Here is a 16,197-nt window from a genome sequence, read left to right as displayed (position 1 = left end):
TAAGGGTAATCATCTCATTACTTGGACCCGTTTAGATTAGTAAATTTACTGAGGCTCCAGAGGAAGGTCTTCAAGACTCAGACCTTAGTTATAGATTAAAATAAGTTAATTAATTAATTAATTAATTTTGAGATGGAGTTTTGCTCTTGTTGCCCAGGCTGGAGTCCAATGGCGTGATTTCAGCTCACTGCAACCTCCGCCTCCTGGGTTCAAGCGATTCTCCTGCCTCAACCTCCCGATTAGCTGAGATTACAGGCATGTGCCACCACACCCAGCTAATTTTTTTGTATTTTTAGTAGGGGTGGGGTTTCACCGTGTTGGCCAGGCTGGTCTCGAGCCCCTGACCTCAGGCGATCCACTCATCACAGGCTCCCAAACTGCTGGGATTCCAGGCATGAGCCACCGTGCCCGGTCCACTTACGTCTTCAGATGAGTGCACACTTACATGTAGACATATAACTTAGAATATATAAGCTCTGGAAAACTTTGTAATTTTGAATTGGTCTGGCAATAATTTCCAGACCTTCTCCCTGTAACTGGTTACGGAAATAGAAAACTTTCTTTCTCCCCAGTTCACCTGCATCTCGCTATTGGGCCATGAGAAACAGCAGCCTGACCCTCAGTTTGGTCCTAGAACATTCCCACCTCTACAGCTTGGCACATGCTGCTTGCTCGGCCAGGAACCAATCTGTTGATTTCTCCTGTGTTGATACATTGCTCTTCTTCGGGAGCAGTACCCTAATCTTCCTATAAAAAACGACCCACAGTTGGCCAGGCGCCGTGGCTCACGCCTGTAATCCCAGCACTTTGGGAGGCCGAGGTGGGTGGGTCATGAGGTCAAGAGATCGAGACCAACCTGACCGACATGGTGAAACTCCATCTCTACTAAAAATACAAAAATTAGCTGGGGGAGGTGGTGCACACCTGTAGTCCCAGCTACTTGGGAGGCTGAGGCAGGAGAATTGCTTGAACCTTGGAGGCAGAGGTTGCAGTGAGCCGAGATTGTGCCACTGTACTCCATCCAGCCTGGTGACACAGTGAGACTCCGTCTCAAAAAAAAAAAAAAAAAAAAAAAAAATGACCCACAGCCACTCTGTGGCCACCTTGGGCTTTAAGATGGATAAATGAGCCCTTCTGGCAAATCAAGCCTGGTCAGAATGATTGATTCAGAGTTGGGCATGGGCTCTGTGGAAGCCAGCATGGAGGAGAATAGAAGCACGAGATGGAGAGAGGTGGAGCTCTAAGAACTTCATCTGAACATCTGGACCCAGCCATACTTGACTCCTATCTGCAGAAGACATGGTCATAGGCAGCTCTAGGCTGGCATCTCCTAGCATAGCTGCCCCAGAGGAAAGAGTGAACTTCTCTTTCCTCTCTTGGTATATATAAATCCCAGGGAAGGGGTCTGATCGGCCTGCAATGGGTCATGTGCTCACCCCTGGGCAGGGAGGGCCATGTCAGGAGTCTCACTAGAAGGCCACTGTTATAGTTCCCCAAAGTTGAGGGAGTGCTGGTACCAGAAGGAGGGAAGGATGCTGAGCAGGCAGAAACTCAATGGCCAGTTCTCTCTTTAAGGGAGTCTTTCTTATCCCAATTTCACAGAAGTGAAAATCAAGGCTCAGAGAGGTAAAATTACTTGCCCAAGGCCACACAGCCGATCAGTGGCAGAGCTGGGATTTGAACCCAGGTCTGTCAGACTCTGTGATAGATTCAAAATAACACCTGGATTTGTTTCCTCTGTCCCCATCCATCCAGCTCCTCATAATCAAACTCTTTTGGCTTCAAACACCCACCCAAGAATATACATGAACAACCCCCAGGAGTGATTCCACTGTTCTGAAGACACATAGATCACAGAGAACACAGCTTGTTATTTATCTTTCAGTATGAACAATAAGAACAACTTGACAGCTTTTTAAAACAGAACAATAGAAAAAAAGTAATAGCAAATCTAGGAAGATACCCCAAGGGGTTCAAATGGACTGAAGACCAGTGGTTCATTTCAAGTGTTATCAGAAGCACTTCAGTGCAAACCTGTCTCATGTGGGAAGATGCCTTAAGCCTCGGGCAGATCCCAGTACAAGGAGGGGCAAGTGGAAGCCAGCAAGTAGAAGCTCAAACTCAGTCTGCACAGCACCTACTGGTGCTTGAAACATGCTGCCTCTTCTCTGTAATAACCTCACTATGGCCCCCGAGTTTCTTAATTTTCTCTTTGAACTGTTTCAGCAAAGCCAAAGGGAATGATTCTCCAGCCGGTAAAGCAGAATCAGTTACAGAGAGACTCTGTCTTTATTTGGCAATAGAGGGAGTGCTGCAATTTTCTCTTCATCAAAACAAGAGGCATCCATTGTTTGCAAGGAGTCCTGCACCTACAAAGCCTGGAAATTACTGTGCCCACAAATTTGAAAAAAGAAAGCCAGGAAGACATTGGAGCATCCCTGTACCACATCCTTATGTAATGGAAAGTCTCCACAATCCCGTTGGTCATTTGAATTCTGCTGGAGTTGACTTAGAAATGGACTAGCAAGCTGGCACTTCAAAAAGTGTCAAATTGTGCTCCTCTAGAGTTTATACCTGTCCTGGGCTCAAGCTCTCAATATGCACAGTGGCTTGGAAGCCAAAAAGATGGAGAGCTGGGAGCCCTTTCCTGACAGCAGAATCAGATGCAGACTGCAGTGTCAGTGTAGATGATGCTCCTGCCAAGAACTGACGGCCTCATCATACCGAATTTCGGAGTTTCTCTAAGACATAGCCCAGGAGTGTCCAAGGCTCACCCTTTCTGGAGTTCTCCTCCTACAGCTGCATTCTCTTAAGTGTCAAAGTCTCACCTGAGAACCTAAGAAAGGTAGACGATGGGAACTCAGGACAAATGGGTTCCCACCCCCATCCTCAGTGATGCTGAGGGGCAGAGAGTTACAGTGAATGAGAGTGGAGGGGCCAAGACTGAGTCCAGAACCAAAGGAGGCATTATTATCTCCATTTTGCAGAAGTGGAAACTGAGGCTAAGAGGTGTGAAAGGTAACTACCCCAAATCACTAAGGAAAACTCCAGCTGGAAACTGCTTAGGGCAAACATGCCTCTCATTCCATTCAAAGTTAGCCCTCTGCTCACTGAGCTAGATGCATATCTGATCGCCACCTTTGGAAAGGCTAATCAGAAACTGAAAAGAATGCAACCTTTTGTGTCTCACCCATCTGTGACCTATAAGCTCCTTCCCCACTTCAAGTCTTCCTGTCTTTGCTTCAAGTTGTTTCGCCTTTCCAGACCGAACCAATGTATTTCTTACATATATTGATTGATGTCTCATTTCTCCCTAAGATGTATAAAACCAAGCTGTGCCCTGACCACCTTGGGCACATGTCGTCAGGACTTCCTGAGTCTGTGTCACAGGCATGTCCTCAACCTTGGCAAAATAAACTTTCTAAATTAACTGAGACCTGCCTCAGATTTTCTGGGTTCACAGAGGTAAAGGCACTTGCCCAAGGCCACACAGCCATAGTACCAGATCTGGGATCCTACATTATTGTTCCCTGAATATGTGGACAGAGCTATATGACATGATTTTAGTTGGTATGGTGAGAAAGTCATTCTTTTTTTTTTTTTTTTTTTTGAGACAGAGTCTCGCTCTGTCACCAGGCTGGAGTGCAGTGGCATGATCTCAGTTCACTGCAACCTCTGCCCAAGCAATTCTCCTGCTTCAACCTCCTGAGTAGCTGGGATTACAGGCGCCCCCCACCCACCACATCTGACTAATTTTTGTATTTTTAGTAGAGACAGGGTTTCACCATGTTGACCAGGATGGTCTCGATCTCCTGACCTGGTGATCTGCCTGCCTCAGCCTCCCAAAGTGTTGGGATTTACAGGCGTGAGCCACCGCACTCGGCAGAGAAAGTCATTCTTGTTTCAACTCCCCTTTGAATCCTCCAAGAAGAAAGGCTCATGGGGTACTAGCATGTCTTCAATGCCTCTCAAACTCTTGCTACATCTCTCTGTGAGAGAGAAAGAACAGGCTTCAGACTCAAAGCCCTTGGTAAGAAATAGTATTTTTGTAAAATAATCATTATTTCCTTTGACAGCTACATTCTATTCTTTTTTTTTTTTTTTTTTTTTTTGAGATGGAGTTTCACTCGTCGCTCAGGCTGGAGTGCAGTGGCGTGATCTTGGCTCACTGCAACCTCCACCTCCCGGGTTCAAGTGATTCTCCTGCCTCAGTTTCCCAAGTAGCTGGGATTACAGGCGCTCGCTACCATGACTGGCTAATTTTTATATTTTTAGTAGAGACAGGGTTTCACCATGTTGGCCAAGATAGTCTCGAACTCCTGACCTCAAGTGATCCACTTGCCTTGGCCTCCCAAAGTGGTGGGATTACAGGTGTGAGCCACCATGGCCAGCCAAGACAGCGAACTACTATTCTAAGAGCATCTGATGAAAAGAAAAAAAAAAGATGAGAGAGAAGAGAAATCCCATCACAGTCCCTGATTACACCCTTACTTCCCTTCCCCCTGGGCTACTGAGCTCTCAGGCCTTGGAGAGGACAGAGGGGAAGAAGGAAGATAAAATAAAATGGCGGAACATGGCTGCCAGCTGTTCTGAAATGGGAAGGCAAGGGCCTCCCAAATTCTTGGCATGAAAAGTGCTTCTCAGCTGCCCCAAGTTCTCTCCTATAAGCCAAAAGGAAAATTCTAGGAGAAAAGGAAATGGCAGATGGTTTAAAAAAAAAATTGGAGCATCCAGAAAGGACTTCACACTGCAGTCTTGCTCTGTGTAAGACCAGCATAATTCAGGTAGAAAATGTGAGCACAGACGCTATCCAAGCGCTCTTTGATATAAGGAGAGGAGCCAAAAGAAGGGGAGAGAGAAGGGGGAGGAGGAAAGGAATATGATGAAGGGGAAGGAAAAGAGAAAGAGGTGCAGGAAAGGGGGATGAAGAGAAGAGCAGGGGCCACGATGCCAACTACAGGTGCCCATGGAAACCAAGACCACTTCTTCAGCCCCACTGAGTCGTGAAAATGTGCCTCATGATCCAAGACGCATCTTTTCGCATCTATGCAAAGTTCAAGTGCATTTATTTATTTATTTATTTATTTATTTATTTATTTATTGAGACGGAGTTTTGCTCTTGTCGCCCAGGCTGGAGTGCAGTGGCGCGATCTGAGCAGCTGGGATTATAGGTGCCTGCCACCGCACCCAGCTAATTTTTTTGTATTTTTAGTAGAGACGGGGTTTCACCATGTTAGCCAGGATGGTCTTGAACTCCTGACCTCGGGTGATCCACCCACTTCGGCCTCCCAAACTGCTGGGATTACAGGAGTGAACCACTGTGCCCAGCCCGAGTGCATGTATTTAGAAAAGCCTTTACAAAAGCAAAAATGTTCTCTTAGGGTTTTTTTTCCCTGTAAAATATATTGCCAATGATCAAAGGCCAATAGTGCATGTGACCAGGCATCTGTGCACACGCAACAGGTGCCCAGGACTCCCCAGGTCTGGCCATACCAGGCAGCTGCAAACAACAGTGGCGCCCTCCAGGAGTATAGCCCACGGACAGAGTTCAGGTTGAAGTCAGAGAAATGAGACTGGAGGCTTCAAGGGACAGTGGCAACATCAGGACCAGTATTTGCTCTGAGATGCTTCCCCCAGGAGGAAGCATATGTTCCAACTAAAAGAGCCCCCACCTGCCGGCTGCTGTGGGTTTCATTCTTGCCTCTGCTGGGTGTCTTCCAAGAAAGTGGTGATGTGGCACACCCAGGCAGCCAATGCCACCTGCAAACTTCTCCTCTACTTCGCTGGCTTAGTTGGAAATATTTTTCTATTTAAAATCTGAAGTTTTGATGGTGCTCATTATATTAAATCAGGCTGCACTTCCGTAGCTGAAAACTAGTTTTCCTGAGTCCATGTTTAGAGACTGATGGAGGTGGAGATCTGCGCAAGGTGCTCACTGCCTGATGACTATAGTTCTGAATGGCAGCCATGAGTGAGAACCAGCGATGTTGGGGGAAATGAACTCGTTGTCTTTGGGAGCATCAGAGGTGAGAAATGAGCTAGCTCAGCACTCGGGATTCAGGGAAGTGTTAATTTAGAGCTATGCTCTCATGTCAAATGGCTGACTGGGAACCCCTCTTGTGCACTGGACCTTTGAGAATGTGGTAGACTCTTCGCAAAAATGGCCTCAATTATCTCCCAGCCTGGGTCCATGCTCCTTTTCTTTTTTTGAGACAGGATTTTGCATTGTCACCCAGGCTGAGGCACAGTGGCATGACCATGTCTCACTGCAGCCTCTATCTCCTGGGCTCAAGCGATCCTCCCACTTCAGCCTCCTGAGTAGCTGGGACCACAGACACACGCTACCACATCCAGCTAATTTTAATTTTTTTTTTTTTTTGGAGAGACAGAGTCTCATTATGTTGCCCAGGCTGATCTTGAACTCTTGGCCTCAAGTGATCCTCCTGCTTTGGCCTCCCAAAGTGCTGGGATTACAGGGGTAAGCCACTGTGCCTGGCCCATGCTCCTTTTCAGTGTCACTTTCCAAAGATTCTCATCAGGAAGTACAGTCTATTTCCCTACCCTATGAAGCTGGGCTGAGTCATGTGACTTACTCTGACCAACAGAATGTGGCAGAAATGACTTTATGCCACAGAAGCTGAGACCAAGAGACAGTGTGTGTTTCTGCTTACCTTCTGGGATCTGCTATCATAGCCATGTAAACAAGCCTAAGCTAGCCTGCTGGAGGATGCGAGATGCAGAACCCAGTTTCCCCCACTGCCTTAGTCAACAGCCAGAAAACCATCAGAAGCAGAGTTGCCTATCTGGACATCAGCTGACCACAGACACATGAAGAAGTCTGAGAACAGAAGAACCTCCTAGCTGAACCTAGCCTGGGATGCTGACCCACAGAATTATGAGGTAAATACATGGCTGTTTTAAACCACTACTTTTTGGGTCATTTGTAATGCAGCACGACTTGTGGTAAGAGCCAGCTAATACAAGAGGTCAGAAGTGATTCACCTTTTCTGGGAAAAGGCCAGGCAGCTATTACAAAAATCTGACCCTATAGGGTCACTGGGGTGTGAGTGGGAGGACACAGTCCTCAGAAGCAAGCATTTTTTTCTTTCAAATTAAAAAAAAAAAGACAAAAAAACCAGATTCACATATTTCTCTGTTTATATATATTTTCTCTATATATAGACACAACTCTTCAGCAAACATTTACAAGATATGTGGGCCACACTGAAAAAAAGAGTGCACTCCGCGGACAGAACGAGTCCCACGCATCCAATTCCAGGACACAGAAACACACACAACATACAGAGATCTGAATAGGCACAGTAAACCAAATAAATACGACTTATTCCAAATCACAACCACAGATGCTCTCTGGAACATCACAAGAGAAGGCAGAGAAGAGATTTTGTGCTGTACTTTGAGACTAGTCTGTTAAAAAAATAAATAGGAATCAGAAGGTCTAGGACCTGGGTCTCACTAAAATAACATCCTCTGTAAAGAACAGCTGAACGGCAAAATACAGTTTTCTCCGGAGGGGCCTTTTGCACATTTCTTCCTGTCTTGGGAAGCTGGGGGACGTAGGGGAGGGAGACGTAAGTCTAATGGCAGCCAGAACGTTGCCGTCTCCCGTTTCTGCTTTGGTGGGGTTAGGGTAGGAGCTGGGAGCCGGGAAGCTACTGTAGCCTCGAGTTTCCCACAGAGCTCTCTTCAGGAAGTAAGGGCTGGCTAGACCTCTGTCCACCCTGCACCAGAGGCTGGGCAGAGGTTGGAGGTTCGGGTGCAGTTGAAGTTGCTATACCAAGGGAAAGAAGCCTTTACAAGCACACAAGGCAAGGATGCATCCCCGTCCTGGTGTGCTCAGGGTGGGAGGACTAATACACCCCTCCGCAAATGCTTCAATACGCTGCTTTACCTATCCTCTCCCCTCTCCAAAATCCCAGCTGCTATTCTCTGACCACCCTAGAGGCGGCAGGTCTCCCGGGAAGAGCCTTTCCCTCTGCTGCTTGCTGGGTTTCCCCCATTCCGGGTGCATTCTCAGAACAGAAGAGCGGGCAAGACTGCTCTATTGAAAGGACAGGTAGGCAGAGTAAACTAGTTCACTTCGGGTCTGTCTGTGGATTGGTGATACTCTGCGTGAAGACCTGGAGAGGATTGTTCCCAGACCTAGCACGGCCCTGGACCCAGTTCATCAGCAGATGTTTCCCAAGGAAAACACACATCACCCTCTACCCTGGCTAACCTCTGCCTTCCTTTTCCTCCTTTGTCCTGAGTGAGTAACTGCACTTAGAGAAAAGCTGCACCCCACCACCATTAAGTGGCTTTCACCAAACACACACCTTTCCAAGACCCAATACTTGGAAGGAGAGGTGGTTTTCCCTTGCAAGATGGCAGCAGGATACAGACTCTGCCCTACCTGGGGCACTCTGAGCAGGACCCCAAAGAGCTCTGACCATCTCATGCCTGCACTTTTTGGGTCCACCGCCTATGTGGGGAGATACTTTTCTTGAAAAAAAGAAAACAAGTATCTTCTGGCATCAGACAGAGGAGAAAAAAGGAGAAAATACAACAGATGGAATCCCAGACTCCAAGAGAGATGTGTGAGGGACTCTTGTGTGCCTTTTCTTTTTTTTTCTGAGATGGAGTCTTGCACTGTCACCCGGGCTGGAGTGCAGTGGCGTGATCTCAACTCACTGCAACCTCCACCTCCCAGGTTCAAGTGATTCTCCTGCCTCAGCCTCCCAAGTAGCTGGGATTACAGGCGCCCGCCACCACACCCAGCTAATTTTTGTATTTTCAGTAGAGATGGGGTTTCACTATGTTGGCCAGGCTGGTCTCAAAACTCCTGACCTTGTGATCCACCCACCTTAGCCTCCCAAAGTGCTGGGATTACAGGTGTGAGCCACCATGCCCGGCCTCCTGTATGCCTTTTCTAAGTGAGGGGAGGCGCCAGGACCAGGGTGGCTTAGCATCCAAAGAATGGGGGAGGAAGTACATTTGTAGTCCCTTCTCCAAGCCAGTGGTTCTCAAATGGGGGCAATTTTGCCCTGCAGGGAACATTTCGCAATGTCTAGAGACATTTTTGGGGGCTGTCACAACCAGGGGTATGGTTGGGGGATGGCACTACTGGCATCTGGTGAGGCCCGGGATGCTGCTCAGCATCCTACAATGCAGGGGACAGTCCCCTCAAAAAGAATCACCTGGCCCCAAATGTCAGTAATGTCGAGGTGGAGGGTCAATCTCTAAGTCAATCTTTAGCCATGTCCAGAACATCGCCAAAGGCCCCTTGCAGAGGAGCATAGAGGTAGCCCCACACACCACTTCTACACCAATTTCCAAAAAGAAGTTCCCTCCCCAGGTCTCATCTTACAAGACAGTTTGGAGGGATAGGGAAAGAAGAAGAGGAGACCATTCCGGGCACCAGCAAACAAAGATGGCTCCTCCTCCACCAACAACCTCCACCTCCTGCAAGGGAGGAACGCCAGACTTGGGCAATCTTTGGTCAAACAGGAAAATGTAAGGCTGAATTGAAGGGGTACTCCCTCCACCCCATCTGCCCAGAAGTAAAAGTCAGGGTAGTTTCTTTGCGCACTGAACTCCACGCTTGTGAACAGACACCAGGACCCCGCTCCCGGGGTGCCCATCCAGCCAGGAGGAAAAGTAAGCAGAGGAGCGGGGTGGGGGCAGCTTGACTGAGGCTGCCGGGGTGAGGTGCCCCTCACTTGTTCTCAATCAGAGTCTGCACCTTGTACACGAGGTCCCGCGCCAGCTTCAGGATTTGCTTGGTGTTGTGTCGCTCAGCCATTTCTGAAAGAGCAGAAAGAAAAATCTCATGAGCCTCCTTCTGTGTCCAGTCTTAGGGTACAATTCCAGCCCCTGGAGGCTTCTCTGGGGGCATCTCCATCACAGATTGACTCAGGAAGCAGAGGCCCTGGAGAAGGCCTCTACCTCTGGACCTCAGTTTCCTCATCTGTAAAATGGGGATTGGAACAGCAGCCACCTCACCAAGTTACTGTGCGGATTGAATGGGATAATGCTGGTTCACAGGATGTGCTATAAAAAGGTGAGGTCGGCCGGGCATGGTGGCTCATGGCTGTAATCCCAGCACCTTGGGAGGCCGAGGCAGGTGGATCACCTGAGGTCGGGAGTTTGAGACCAGCCTGACTAACATGGAGAAACCCTGTCTCTACTAAAAACACAAAATTAGTCGGGTGTGGTGGCGCATGCCTGTAATCCCAGCTACTCAGGAGACTGAGGCAGAAGAATCGCTTGAATCCGGGAGGCAGAGCTTGTGGTGAGCCGAGATTGCACCACTGCACTCCAGCCTGGGCAACAAGAGCGAAACTCCGTCTCAAAAAAAAAAAAAATAAAAATGAAAAGGTGAAGTCCTTCCACTCCTCTCCTATAAACAGAATGACTGAAAGCAGTGCTGGGCACACAGTAGACGCTGAAAGATATGAAAAGGAGGCAGCAACAGAGGGAGAAAAGATGGAGAAGAGGAGAGAGGGACAAAAAAAGCAAAGAAAAAAATAATTTTATCAAGAGCCACACAATGTGGTCAGACTTCTAAGCCAAATAATCCTAAACTTAGACATTTATCATAAATAAACCATTTAGTAGAAAGAAAAAAAAAAAAAACACTAAAACTAAGACATGGTTCCCAAACTGGGTACCAAGGTACCCCAGCGTGTCATAGTGAACTTACAGGGGCACTGTGTAGTATTTGGGTATTTCGAGGGAAGCGTGGGAATACTCCATCTAAGTTGAGCACCATGTCAACTGTTAGCTGGAGTGAGTTCACAAATTTCACTACACTCCCATCAATAACTTTCTTTTTTTTTTTTCTTTTGAGACAAGGTCTCACTCTGTTGCCCAGGGTGGAGTGTGGTGTGGTGTGATCTCAACTCACTATAACCTCCCAAGCTCAAGTGATTCTCATGCCTCCTGTAATCCCGACCTCCTGAGTAGCTGGGATTACAGGTGTGCACCACCACGCTGGGCTAATTTTTGTATTTTTAGTAGAGACAAAGTTTTGCCATGTTGGCCAGAATGGTCTGGAACTCCTGACCTCAAGTAATCCACCCGCCTTGGCCTCCCCAAGTGCTGAGATTATAGGCGTAAGCCACTGTACCCAGCGTCCCATCAATGACTTTGTCTTTGCAAAGCTAGGTTTTCAGCAGCTGCTGCAACAGAAAGTAAGTGCCATGGGCCAGGCCCGGTGGCTCACGCCTGTAATCCCAGAACTTTGGGAGGCCAAGGCTGGTGGATCATGAGGTCAGGAGATCGAGACCATCCTGGCTAACATGGTGAAACCCCGTCTCTACTAAAAATACAAAAAAATTAGCTGGGTGTGGTGGTGGGTGCCTGTAGTCCCAGCTACTCGGGAGGCTAAGGCAGGAGAATGGCATGAACCTGGGAGGCAGAGCTTGCAGTGAGTCGAGATCGTGCCACTGCTCTCCAGACTGGGTGACAGAGCAAGACTCCGTCTCAAAAAAAAAAAAAAAAAAAAAGAGCCGGGCACGGTGGCTCATGCCTGTAATCCCAGATCTTTGGGAGGCCGAGGTGGGCAGATCACGAGGTCAAGATATCGAGACCATCCTGGCTAACACGATGAAACCCCATCTCTACTAAAAATACAAAAAATTAGCCAGGTGTGGTGGCGGGTGCCTGCAGTTGCAGCTATTCAGGAGGCTGAGGCAGGAGAATGGCGTGAATCCCGGAGGCGGAGCTTACAGTGAGCTGGATTGGCTACTGCACTCCAACGTGGGTGACAGAGTGAGACTCCATCACAAAAAAAAAAAAAAGAAAGAAAGTAAGTGCCATGTGAAAATCAATATGGAATAGAAAACAAAAGAGGTGGTGTCTAATCTGATTCCAAGGCTTGAGAAGGTATGCAAAGCCCAATGGGTGCACACACCCCATTAGCAATTGTGCTTATTCGGGAATGATGTAAAAATGTTATTTTCTTTAGATATATATGTATTATTGGCTAGGCACAGTGGTTCACACCTGTAATCCCAGTACTTTGGGAAGCTGAAGTGGGCAGATCACCTGAGGTTGGGAGTCTGAGACCAGCCTGACCAACATGGAGAAACCCTGTCTCTACTAAAAAAATACAAAATTAGTATTTTGTGGTTGTGCGTGCCTGTAATCCCAGCTACTCAGGAGGCTGAGGCAGGAGAATCACTTGAACCCAGGAGGCGGAGGTTGTAGTGAGCCGAGATCATGCCATTGTACTCCAGCCTGGGCAACAAGAGCGAAACTCCATCTCAAAAAAAAAAAAAAAAGATACATATGTATTATTTTTTCAATGGCTTCTAAATTGTTAGGATATAAATACTTATTAAGCGGTTTGGACTTAACTACTTACTAAATGAAACTTTTGGCCTGGGGTGCTGTTATCATTTTACAGAGACACTAGGGGTGCATGAATTGAGAAAATTTGGGAATCTTTATGCTAACAGATGAATTGCTTTGGACTCTCAATCACACCTTCAAACTGAAAATAACCTACATGCTAATGATAAGAAATGGTTCAGTAAGTTATAGAATAGTCACTTGAGATATATTTTGTAGTTTTAAAAAATGATTGGCTGGGCGCAGTGGCTCACACCTATAATCCCAGCACTTTGGGAGGCCAAGGCAGACGGATCGCCTGAGGTCAGGAGTTCTAGACCAGCCTGGCCAACATGGCAAAACCCTGTCTCTACTAAAAATACAAAAATTAGCTGGGCGTGGTGGTGCATATCTGTAATTCCAGCTACTCAGGAGGCTGAGGCGGGAGAATCGCTTGAACCTGGGAGGCGGAGGTTGCAGTGAGCTGAGATCGTGCCACTTCACTCCAGTGCGGGTAACAGAGTGAGACTCCGTCTCAAAAAAAAAAAAAAAAAGATTATATGAAAGACAATATTTGAAATATTAAGTGAAAAAAGGCATACACAAGTGGATTCTGATTACGTAAAAACAAAAATAAACATGACTGTGGTTTCCTGGATTAGACCCTAGAACAGAAAAAGGATACTAGTGAAAAACCAGGTGAAATCCAAATAAAGCCTGTAGTTTAGTAGATGGTAATGTGCCAATGATAATTTCTGAGTTTTGGCAAATGTACCAGGGTTATGTAAATGCTAACAGTAGGCAAAGCGAGGCCAAGGTATCATGCATTCTCTGTACATCTAAATCTAAAACAGTTCTCAATCTACAATTTTAGTAGACAACTAAAATGCAAAATTATTCCCCCAAAAAGTTTGCTTAAAGAACCCTAATAATGTTTCAAAAGTGAGGTCACAGTTGGCTTTTTTCTTTTGTTTTTTTTCCAGAACTTTCTTTCATTAAAAACATTTTTAAATAGTGATAACAGTGGCAATAGCTTTCGTTTATTGGGTCCCTCCTATGAGCCAGGTACCACGTGCTGGGATTTAACCATGTTGTCTCCTGTAATCCTCTGGACCTCCCTGTGAGGGAGGGAGTGTTAGTACCATTTTATCCCTGAAGAATCTGAGGCCTAGAGACGTGAAGTCACTTGGACAAAGTCACACAGCTCCCAGGAGCCTGGATCAGAATTCGCATCTGTCTGATTTCAAAGGCTGTGTCTTTTTCGTGTTACTCAAATTGCTGCCCTGGGCCTGCTTTTCCTATGCATGTCAACCCTCCAAAGCAGACACTGCTAGCCCATTTCACAGATGAGGAAGTGGATGTTTAGAGAGAGGGGAAGTGACTTGACCATGGGCACAGCTGGTCAGCGATAGAACCAGACTTTGCCCATGAGCTGATTTCAACATCTGTGGTCCCCTCTGCCAGATCCCTGAGAAAAATGCACCCTCAGCATTACAAGATGTGAACTCGTCCTTTTGGAAATAGCCATAAGAAGTGTGCAGAGCCCTCTTTATCCCCTTCACCATGCATCCATCTCAGCCCATCTTCGTTCCTCCTGAGATGCCCAAAAGGGGCCTCCAGAAGCCTGCACCCCTGTCATGAGGCCCCAGTCATGTGGGTACCATTAAAGAATTTGATGATGTCTGTGAAGTCCATGTTGTTCTCCAAAATGATGTCACGGTAGACTTCCACCAGAGCCAGCGCAATGAACAGGACGTAGTGCGCAGAGGAGACGTGTTTGGCTGCCCAGATGGTCTCCCAGACCAAGAAGACGTCATCATAGACGAGTTCTGCCGAGACACCAACACACATGGGGAGAGAATTGGTGACTGGGCTCACAGTGTTGCCCTGCCTTGGGAAGCCCCCCAAGGTGGGAAAATCCCGGGCAAGTTTTGCCTTATGCCTGTGCCCTGGTGCAGTGGGTAGAACTCAGGTCAGAAGGCAGGAGACCTGGGCTCTATCATTTGACCACCAGAAACCTCAGTTTTCCCCATCTGTAGGATGGGCTGTGTAAGTCAGGTGAGTTCTAAGTTCCTTCCAGCTCTGACATTCTGTAAGTGGCAGAACCAGGCACGTGCAGGTATGAATTACATGGATCTGTCCTTGCCCTGCCCTTTGACAAGCAACACCGGCTATCCCTGCACCTCCATCTCCATTAGCACCCATAGAGGCCTCTCTTCTTTCCCCCCACACACTGGCAGAGCCGGCTGTGGCCTCTGAGTCTAGTGAAGAGAAAGAATAGAGCAATGGTTCAAAGCAAGCCTTTGGCTGGGCGTGGTGGCTCACGACTGTAATCCCCGCACTTTGGGAGGCTGAGGCGGGTGGATCACGAGGTCAGGAGTTCAAGATCAGCCTGGCCAACATGGTGAAACCCCCATCTCGACTAAAAACACAAAAAAAATTAGTCAGGCATGGTGGTGGGTGCCTGTAATCCTAGCTACTCAAGAGGCTGAGGCAGAGAATTGCTTGAACCCAGGAAGTGGAGGTTGCAGTAAGCTGAGATTGCACCACTGCACTCCAGCCTGGGTGACAGAGCCAGACTTCGTCTCAAAAAAAAAAAAAAAAAAAAAAAAAGGCCGGGTGTGGTGGCTCACACCTGTAATCCCAACACTTTGGGAGGCTGAGGTGGGTGGATCACCTGAGGTCAGGAGTTTGAGACCAGCCTGGCCAAATATGGTGAAACCTGCCTCTACTAAAAATACAAAATAATTAGCCAGGTATGGAGGCAGGTGCCTGTAATCCCAGCTCCCAGCTACTCGGGAGGCTGAGGCAGGAGAATCATTTGAACCTGGGAGGCGGAGGTTGCAGTGAGCCAAGATCGCGCCATTGCTCTCCAGCTTGGGCAAAAAGAGTAAGACTCCGTCTCCAAAAAAAAAAAAAAAAAAAAAAGCAAGCCTTCCTATGTCCGATAAACTTGGTATGAATCCTTCCTTCCTCCATCACTTGCTGGCAAGGGGAGCCTGGGGTAGTTACTTCTTCATGAGCCTGTCTCTTTCCTCATCTGTAAGTGGGCTGAAGCTGATAACAGAAAAAGACTAAAGAGATAATACATACAAATGACTCAGCACAGTGCGTGGCACTAAAACACTCCATACGTGTCAGATTTTTTTTTTTTTTTTTGAGATGGAGTCTTGCTCTGTCACCCAGGCTAGAGTGCAATGGTGTTATCTCGGCTCACTGCAACCTCCGCCTCCCAGGATCAAGCGATTCTCCTGCCTCAGCCTCCTGAGTAGCTGAAACTATAGGCATGTGCCACCATGCCCGGCTAATTTTTTGTATTTTTAGTAGAGACAGGTTTTCACCATGTTAGGTCTCAATCTCCTGACCTCATGATCTGACCACCTTGGCCTCCTAAAGTACTAGGATTACGGGCATGAGCCACTGCACCCGGCCCATGTCAGATATTATAATTATTAACATCACCCCAAATCTGAACAATAGCAACAAGGTACTGTGTTATACATCACTTTTATGTCATGTTGGAAACGTGCATGAAATAGTCCCTGCTTCATGGGTTTTAGAGTTCTTGGGCTCTGAAAAGCAGCACAGCAGAATGAAAGAGATGGGTTCAAGTCCTGGCTGTACTCACCCTAGCCCTGAAGTTAACTCTCCCTAGCTCTGAACTTAACCCTTCTCAGCCTCGGTTTCCTCACTGGTAAGATGAAGATCTTAACAGTACCTACTGCAGAGTGTCAGTGCAAGATAAGGCAGGTGAAACGGTAGTCTGGACTCCATAAACATGTGCTTCTCTCCTCTGCTGCCTCTGCTGCCAACCCAACCTCACCTCCACGGGATCTTTTCCCCTGAAAGTTCTGCTACAAAGCG

The 16,197-nt window shown here is 47.4% G+C and overlaps 1 protein-coding gene across 8 annotated transcripts in view; it reads right to left on the bottom strand.

Annotated features, from left to right (window-relative positions):
* Nucleotides 1–1,851: 1,851 nt before the first annotated feature.
* The window catches only part of SGSM1 (small G protein signaling modulator 1), a 125,917-nt gene continuing 111,571 nt past the window's right edge, over nt 1,852–16,197 (bottom strand). For 6 of the 8 annotated variants that reach the window (XR_010156205.1, XM_001171406.6, XM_009438000.4 and 3 more), the window contains 2 exons: nt 13,995–14,162; nt 1,852–9,804 (listed from right to left, as the gene is read on the bottom strand). Coding sequence is in view for 6 of the 8 variants with exons in the window: in XM_001171406.6 (XP_001171406.1) it covers nt 9,716–9,804; nt 13,995–14,162 (257 nt within the window). In the remaining 2 variants the exon portion in view is untranslated. The remainder of the gene's footprint in view (nt 9,805–13,994; nt 14,163–16,197) is intronic. The other 2 variants (XM_016939828.4, XR_001712926.4) reach the window with 2 other exon arrangements.

The sequence above is a fragment of the Pan troglodytes genome, chromosome 23 (assembly GCF_028858775.2).
Source record: "Pan troglodytes isolate AG18354 chromosome 23, NHGRI_mPanTro3-v2.0_pri, whole genome shotgun sequence".
Lineage (NCBI taxonomy): Eukaryota > Metazoa > Chordata > Mammalia > Primates > Hominidae > Pan > Pan troglodytes.
Note: the sequence above shows the minus strand (reverse complement) of the source record. Positions and strands in the feature narration are given on the sequence as shown.